The 8,061-nt window shown below is 48.5% G+C and overlaps 2 protein-coding genes across 6 annotated transcripts in view; both read left to right on the top strand.

Moving 5' to 3' along the window:
* hjv (hemojuvelin BMP co-receptor) overlaps positions 1 to 2,490 on the top strand; it is a 6,096-nt gene extending 3,606 nt beyond the window's left edge. For all 4 annotated transcript variants that reach the window (XM_023396559.2, XM_023396560.2, XM_087171174.1 and 1 more), the window contains 3 exons: positions 481 to 629; positions 796 to 1,364; positions 1,651 to 2,490. In XM_023396559.2, the coding sequence (XP_023252327.1) occupies positions 481 to 629; positions 796 to 1,364; positions 1,651 to 2,277 (1,345 nt within the window). In that variant the 3' untranslated portion in view covers positions 2,278 to 2,490. The remainder of the gene's footprint in view (positions 1 to 480; positions 630 to 795; positions 1,365 to 1,650) is intronic.
* A 436-nt stretch (positions 2,491 to 2,926) lies between these two features.
* Positions 2,927 to 7,747, top strand: LOC111646959 (uncharacterized). Of its 2 annotated transcripts, XM_087171176.1 has the most exons (6): positions 2,927 to 3,965; positions 4,922 to 5,153; positions 5,643 to 5,797; positions 6,306 to 6,365; positions 6,570 to 6,695; positions 7,041 to 7,747. In XM_087171176.1, exons 2-6 carry the CDS (start codon positions 4,991 to 4,993, stop codon positions 7,164 to 7,166), a joined length of 630 nt encoding a protein of 209 aa, XP_087027302.1. In that variant the 5' UTR covers positions 2,927 to 3,965; positions 4,922 to 4,990; the 3' UTR covers positions 7,167 to 7,747. The 2 variants fall into 2 exon arrangements, with proteins under 2 accessions (XP_087027302.1, XP_023252329.2); XM_023396561.2 differs by lacking the exon at positions 2,927 to 3,965 and having other exon boundaries at positions 4,715 to 5,153.
* The last annotated feature ends 314 nt before the right edge of the window (positions 7,748 to 8,061 follow it).

Here is an 8,061-nt window from a genome sequence, read left to right as displayed (position 1 = left end):
ACTTCCCCCCACCAGCCACTGTGACACACTGACAATTAGCCAATCACAGAGCTGCAGGCTACACAGGTTTTTTTGTTGTCTTCTTCATGGCAACATCAGCCGAGGCTCATGGGTATTGTTGTATTTAGAGGCCGGTCAGAAACAAAGAGTGATCATTCAAAATGGTGTCAGAACATGAACCGGTCTGACGGTGGATCAGGACCAAAGAGAAACCACCACAGTCTGGTCTGAGTCCAGGTCCACATCCAGAGTCCAGGTTCAGGTCCACATCCAGATCCAGTCTGTGGTTTAGTCAACAGCTCTTTGGTTCAGGTGAAATGTAAATAAACAGGTTGAGGACTGACTCTGTACAAAACCAGACCAGGATCTTGAACCTGAGTCAGGACCTGTGAGAGTCTGAACAGAACCAGAAAGTCACACCAGGTCTGACGTGGTCCAGTCTGGTTCTCGGTCTCACCTCCGTCTGTCTCTGTCTTTCAGAGTCCTGGAGATCTGGAGAGACCCTGAACCTGATCTGGTCTCAGGTCTGCTGATGGAGCCTCGGGCCACCGTAACACCACAATCAGCGTTACCATGGAAACACTGCATCCACCTGACTCTGCTGCTGGTCCAGCTGATTTTACCTGAGGGTACATACATACACACACACACACACACACTAAAATTTTATTTTGAAATCCACAAGGTCTTAGGTTCAGGAGGATTTTCAGGATGTAGCTGGAGCCTTCAAAATAAAAGCTTCTTTGCTGAGGGGCCTTCAGGTCCACGTGTAAAACTAACTTCCTGTCTCTGCAGTCGGAGCTTCCTGTCGGATCCTCAGGTGTAACTCTGACTTCGTGGCTGCGACGTTGGACCTGGGCAGCAGCAGCAGCAGTAGCGGGGGAGGGGGAGGAGGACCAGGTGGAGGACCAGGTGGAGCAGCAGGTGGAGCAGCTCTCAGCAGGGAGGCAGTGAACGCTGGTTACTGCAGCGCCCTGCGCTCCTACGCCATGTGCACGAAGCGGATGGCGCGGGCCTGTCGCGGCGACCTGGCGTACCACTCTGCGGTTCAGGGCATCGAGGACCTGCTGATCCAGCACCGCTGCCCCCGGGCGGGGCCCACAGCCCAGCCCCGCCCCCTCCCTCAGGGCACGCTGTCCGGAGACGCCTGCCTCTATGAGAGGAGCTTCCTCAGTAGGGAGGGCCGGGCGCCGGAGTACCTGCACTGTGGCGTGTTCGGAGACCCGCACGTCCGAACCTTCAACAACGACTTCCAGACGTGTGCTGTGCAGGGGGCGTGGCCCCTTATAGACAATGAATACCTGTTCATACAGGCCACCAGCTCGCCAACCAGGGGCGGGGCTTATGGCACAGTGCTTACAAAGGTGAGTCACAGAGACCTGAACAAGTTCTGATGTCAGAGCTTCAAACAGATCACAACCGAACTGGTGCAGTTGACTCCAGATCAGCTGACTGATCGACTGATCAATCACTGATCTGATTGGTCAGTTTGATCAACTGTTGACTCAGTAACTGGACACAGTAACTGCACAGAAGGAGGGAGGGGGCAGATTAAACTTACTTCATGTGACGTCACAGTGTGCTGGCGTACATTGTGACGTCACAGGAAGTAGCTGCAGCCTGATGTTGACCCGGACTGTCTGTTCTCAGGTCACCATCATCTTTAAGAACACGCGGCAGTGCTCGGAGCAGCAGCTGTACCAGGCCGAGCTGGACAACGTGCCAGCCGCCTTCGCTGATGGATCCGTGTCGAGCGGGGAGCGGCGGGGTCACCACAGTCTGACGGTCCGGACCCAGAGTCCCGGCCGACAGGCGGAGATCCGGGCGGCGCACATCGGGACTCTGCTGCTGGTCCGTCAGAGCGGCCGCTCCCTCAGCTTGTCCGTGCGGTCGCCGCGCGGCATCGTGGAGGCCTTCGGTCCGGAGCAGGACCTGCAGCTGTGCGTGTGGGGCTGCCCCCCCTCCCAGAGACTTGACACGCTCCACCCCCCGCCCCCCCCGCCGGACTCCTCGCCGTCCGCCGCCTTCAGTGCCCATGCCCACTGCGCCGCGCTGCTTCCCGCCCGAGACGTCTACTACCAGGCCTGCGTGTTTGACCTGATCTCCAGCGGAGACCTGAACTCCAGCTCGGCCGCCGTCAGCGCGCTGCAGGATGCAGCCGCCATGATCTCAGAGCGGGAAAGAGTTCACCTGCTGCTGGTCGCCTCCGCAGAGCGGCCTCACCTAACGCTGCTGCTGCTGCCGCTCGGCATGCTGGGAACTCTGACCAGAGCCTGAAGCGCAGGAAGTCACGGATGACATCACTCCACGACAGCTGAGGAGGAAGGAGCACACACCTGTGGTCACGTGATGTGACGGAGACAGACAGCAGCTCACCTGGTGGATCAGGATCAGGTTTAGACCTGAGGACATTCAAGACCTGTCCTCTCCTCACCTGTCCCTCTCCTCACCTGTCCCTCTCCTCACCTGTCCCTCTCCTCACCTGTCCCTCTCCTCACCTGTCCCTGTCCTCACATGTCCCTCTCTTCACCTGTCCCTCTCCTCACATGTCCCTCTCCTCACCTGTCCCTCTCCTCACCTGTCCCTGTCCTCACATGTCCCTCTCTTCACCTGTCCCTGTCCTCACCTGTCCCTGTCCTCACCTGTCCCTCTCTTCACCTGTCCCTGTCCTCACCTGTCCCTTTCCTCACATGTCCCTCTCTTCACATGTCCCTCTCTTCACATGTCCCTGTCCTCACATGTCTCTGTCCTCACCTGTCCCTCTCTTCACCTGTCCCGCTCCTCACCTGTCCCTCTCCTCACCTGTCCCTCTCCTCACATGTCCCTGTCCTCACATGAGAGTGATGATGATGATGATGAACCTTCCTCACATTATCAAACTAACACTAATGGTCGAGTTGACGTGATGTGTGTAAATATAATATAGATCATGTACGATGTGTGTATATGTTACTGTGATGTGATGTCATTGGGGGTGTGATGTCATCGGGGTTGTGATGTCGTCAGGGGTTCGGGGGGGTTCGGGGGTGCAGCCCACTGAGGACTCAGCTCTTCAGTCTGCATCTCTGCTGCAGGATCTGGTACCTGAGCTCTGAGATCAGGTACTGGTCCAGGGCCTGGTCCTCAATGGTCCTGGTCTAGACAACCTTCGGGGGGGGGGGGGGGGCAACACACACACACCATGGACCTCAACCGTTGGTCCTGTTCCGTGCCGGGACCAGTCCTGAGCAGCTGTGGGGAGAACCTCCACCTGATGGTTCTGGAGCTGGTCCACAAACAGGTGGAGTCTCTGATCCGGTCCAGACTGTCCCAGTGTCCATGGCAACCTTCCCCATCGTTCCCTTCACTTCCACATGACGGGAACGCGGCGTCAGATCTTACAGCAATGCACTCTGGGACTTGTAGTCGACTCCTCTGGACACAGTGTGTGACCTTTGACCTAGTGTAGCTGTGTCTCCTCACCTGTGTGAGCAGTTCAAGTGCAGTGGGACAGCGGAGGTTGATCAGCTGGTTAATGAGACACTTTCTATAGTTAATGATGAATAATATAAAGATATAAATCATGAATATCAGGCTGTTTGTTGATGTGAGTGTTTTCTCTGTCGGTCCTCAGACTCTGATGGAGTCACAGCTGTTAACACTGATCTGATTACTGTTGCATTATGGGAGTTTCAGCCATAATTAGTTTCCTCTTTAAAGAACTGTTGCACAAGTCGTTTACAGTAAAGTGATCTGTGGTAATTAGTCACCTCCATCCCTGGAAGTGGACCGAGCTCTGGGCTGCAGGTAAATCATGACACTACAGGAATGCTGACAGGAAGCAGCTCATTTATCAAAGGAGGAGACGGGCACAGGCGAGGGGGCGGAGTCACACACCTGACTGGAATCAGTGGAAAAACCCTGAAGAGACATGATGATGAAACTGCAGCTGTTCCTAATGACAGAAGCTTCACCTGCGTCTCCAGGTGTGACTCAGTGTTTGTGTGTGTGTGTGTGTGTGTGTGTGTGAGTGCATGTGTGTGTGACTGTATGCGTGTGTGAGCTTGTGTGTGTGTGTGTTTGTGTGTTTGTGTGCGTGTGTTTGTGTGTGTGTGTGTGTGTTTGTGTGCGTGTGTGTGTGAGTGTGTGTGTGTGTTTGTGTGCGTGTGTGTGTGTGATGCAACTTAATCCCTCAAACTTCCAGTGAAGTGTAGTGAGATGCAGAAAGTGATGACACAGCGTTTCCTCGTGTCTGATGAAACATTTCCTGCAGCAACAAGAAAAGTTTTCTGCTCTCACTGATATCAATCTATCAATCAATCAACCAATCAATGAGTAAATAAACAGGTCTGTGCTGCAGGATGCACAGATGATCTTTATTCACATTCAACATTTTCTCAAAATAAACATCTTTTCAGTCAGTGTGAACTTTAGTCTTTAGTTTGTGACACTGACGTGAGTTTAAGTTTTAATCTTGTGAATCAGAAACAGAAAAACAAAAAGACAAAACATCAAACTACAGAAGAAAAACCTGGAAATCCCAAAAGGATCAATAATATAACATGATGATAAACAGCTGATGATACCAGTCATGTTAAAACTCAATGTTGAACTGAAGGAGAAACATCTGTGACACTGAGTCTGAACATGTGTGTGTGTGTGTGTGTGTGTGTGTGTGTGTGTGTGTGTGTGTGTGTATGTGGGGTGGGGGATGGGGGGGTGATGGCGATGAAGGTTGAAACTGCAAATCAAAAACAATATCTTTGATGATATTATGAAAAAGAACGTTGCAGGAAATATTGTGATATTTAATATTATTGAATATGATGGATCAGTGAGTCAGTCTGAGCATGAAACAGACTTAAACAGAAATGTGAATGGGAGGGAAGATGATGATGATGATGATGAAGGTGTGACTTCCTGTCATGTGATGAATGTGAAGTGGCGACACACCTTCAGTCTGAGTCACAGCTCTGAGTCTCTCCTGGAAACTGGATCTGGAGAAGAACTGATGTCAAACCTTCTAAGAACCCGAGAGCCGGATTCTCGGGATCGAGGATGGACGGGGGATAAATATGACGGCTGCACATCACAACCTCCACAGCGCTCAGAGACCAGACCCAGGTCCAGACCAGCATCAGCAGAGCTGCCTCATCCCTCCATCAACACAACAAGTAAGTTCTTCCTCTTTATCTGCAGGACGTTTGAGCTGCTGCTGTTTGAATTTAAACCTCTTCACACAAAGTTTGTTCCTGACAGAGACAGAAAGAGAATCATTCAGTAAAACTTTATTTAACTGAAGCTCATTGGGTCAAAACAACAGACAGGAAACCTCCAGGACCATGGACCCAGTGATTCCACAGTGGTACTGGGTTAAACTGGATCCAGGTCTGAGTCTGAGCCGGATCGAGCTCCAGTTTAACCCAGAGGTTGTGGTGCGTTCAAGTCAGGGATGAGCGTCAGTGAAGTTTAGTTTGTTCAGCCTCTTCTGAATGAGTTTAATGTGTGTGTGTGTGTGTGTGTGTGTGTACCTGTCTCACAGAGTCAGAGCATCACACACACACACACACACACACACACTCACACACACACACACACACACACACATACACACACACGCACACAGAGTTGTGTTCATAAAACCCTCTCCTCGTCTGTTGCAGTGCATTGTGGGAACCTCTTGTTCCTGTTCCTGTGGGCGGAGCTTGTTGCAGGTAGACCATTAAAGGACACAAATAACACCCAGCTTGAGATGCAGAGCATCATCGCGGACCTGCAGAAGGCGCTGGAGGTCTACAGCAGCGTCCTCCAGAAGACGGTGAGTTATTTATCTATTTTTACTTTTATTATTATTTGATTTATTTTATTTTGGAAATTTTACAATCAGACAAATCAGTTCTTAAATAAAGAAACATCAAATTTCAACAAAAAAGATGAAAATAATTGAAAAATATATAAATTAAAAAAGGATAAATGTGTGTCAGGTTTCTTCAGACACACATTTCAGATTATATACTATATTATATATATACTTCCTGTTTGTGACCACTTTCAAAGTAACGTTCAAGATCGATTAGAAACATCCTCAAGGAGACAATTGATTTTTTTGATTTTTTGAGACGGACCAGACTCCCTTCAATAAACACCTGATTTTCATTAACAGTGATTCTGGACTAGAGGGTGGAGAGAAATGATGTTTGGGTTCAGGTTGGGTTCGGGTTGGGTTCGGGTTGGGTTCGGGTCGGGTCGGGTTCGGGTCGGGTTCAGGCAGATCTGTCCGGTCCGAGCTGCCTCTGTTCTGTCTTAATGAATCTGTCTTCATGCAGGACACTGTGAGAGCCCTTCCAGTCCTGCCCTGCACTGTGACCACTGTTCCCCCGGATCAGGTGCGTCTCCCGCTGCACTCTGACATCTTCACTCAGAACATTAATATTGTCACAAATTGTGTTTAAACTTACACTTTACAAAACACATGTGTCACGTGGTTGAAGCTTTCTGATAAACAGCAGCTCCTGAGTTGAACTGTTCTGAGGTCAGTTCTCAGCTCAGCAGGTTCAGTCACGTGTTTTCTCCATGTGGTTTCGGTGCAGAACTCCACGCTGGTCAAGAGACTGTCCGACTACCAGGGCTGTGCGGAGCGGCTCAGGTCTCTCTGTCCTGACGTCACCACGCTGTGTCGCGTCGTCACGCTGAACCAGGACCTGCTGCAACACCTGGTCAGTATCTGAGCTCTGATTGGATGATTCATCCACAGAGTCTGTGGGATTACTGCAGAAAGAAAGAAAGAAAGAAAGAAAGAAAGTAAGAAAGAAAGAAAAGAAAGGTACGGAAGGAAGGAAGAAAGAAAGAATTGGACTGGATGAAATCAGCTGTTTCAGTCCAGACTTCATGGATCATTCAGAGACTTTAGGAGCTCAGAATAATTAACAGAAGTATTGATTGATTGGTTGATTAATTGATTGGTTGATTAGAAGTGTTAGAGCTTCTGTTTAAACATTTATAACACTGTTATAAAGAAACACACGGACTCATAAACATACATTTCTTATTCATGTTTTCAGGAAAAATCACACCAGGACTCGGGGTGTCCCACCTCCTCCCCTCCCCCACCAGACTTTGACTCCATGCTTGAATCCATCCAGTGTGTTCAGTGCTGGAGCCAGGAGGTGAAAGCGCTGCGCAGATAACACCTGAGGTCTTTACCTGTCACTTCAGTGTGACGCCTGCTCTGATACTGAATATAATCTGAATGACACAGTGATCAGGAGGAGGCACCTGTCTCCACATGGATTCAGAAAAGGTTCTCCACTACATGACGTCATTCAGATGTCTTCTTCTCTGATTAGTCTCATATTATTCCTTCATAGATTCAAATATATTTTCTCAATAATATGATTCTGATAATATGAAAATCTCACAAACTAGATTTACATAATAATTTAAATAAGTCATAATATTATATATTTATATGATATTTAACACATTAACCAGAATTTATCTTGTACTGATTTGACCGATTTTCTCTCTATTTATTTATGTTTTAAACCACTTTTCTTTGTTCTATAACCTGATGATTTGTTTATTTATCTATGATGTATTAACTGTAATACTGTGTATGAACTACAGAGGGCACTGCTCGTCGTTTTGTACTGTTGAATTAACACAAATATAAACACACCAAGTTTTTCATATATTTATATTTCATATATTTGAACCTGTTGAATTGTTCTTTGCTCACTGAATTTTTGAATAAAGTTTTGAATGAAGTAAAAATGAAATAAAGTCTTTGAGGCTCTTCATCAAACCCACACCATCACTGAGCGCCGCCCTCAGGCTGTGAGGGGAACCACATGTGGACCGTGCGCCCTGAGCCTCGTCTGTCAGGCTCAGCTCGGTTCCTGAGCAGTGACAGGAGGGGCGGAGCCAGACATTGTAAACTGTTTACTGCATCAAGCCATTTGTACATCATTTGGGAAAAACAAGAAAGTTGCACAGGATGGATCATGGATCCACAACACGACTCTGAACTGAATATTAAACCAACAGAAGAACATTTACTCTAATGATATTACATTCATTTAA

The sequence above is a fragment of the Seriola lalandi genome, unplaced genomic scaffold (assembly GCF_002814215.2).
Source record: "Seriola lalandi dorsalis isolate HSWRI2012SDOR001 ecotype SW California unplaced genomic scaffold, Sedor1 jcf7180002054978, whole genome shotgun sequence".
In the NCBI taxonomy this organism is placed as follows: domain Eukaryota; kingdom Metazoa; phylum Chordata; class Actinopteri; order Carangiformes; family Carangidae; genus Seriola; species Seriola lalandi.
This window is presented reverse-complemented; position numbering and strand designations above follow the sequence as displayed.

What these genes read in the sequence shown, in the direction of transcription:
- LOC111646959 (XM_023396561.2), top strand. Translation starts at nt 4,754, where the DNA reads ATGAAAAAGAACGTTGCAGGAAATATTGTGATATTTAATATTATTGAA. An exon ending in TCCCTCCATCAACACAACAA is followed by an intron (nt 5,154 to 5,642) that starts GTAAGTTCTTCC and finishes CGTCTGTTGCAG; the next exon opens with TGCATTGTGGGAACCTCTTG. An exon ending in GCAGCGTCCTCCAGAAGACG is followed by an intron (nt 5,798 to 6,305) that starts GTGAGTTATTTA and finishes GTCTTCATGCAG; the next exon opens with GACACTGTGAGAGCCCTTCC.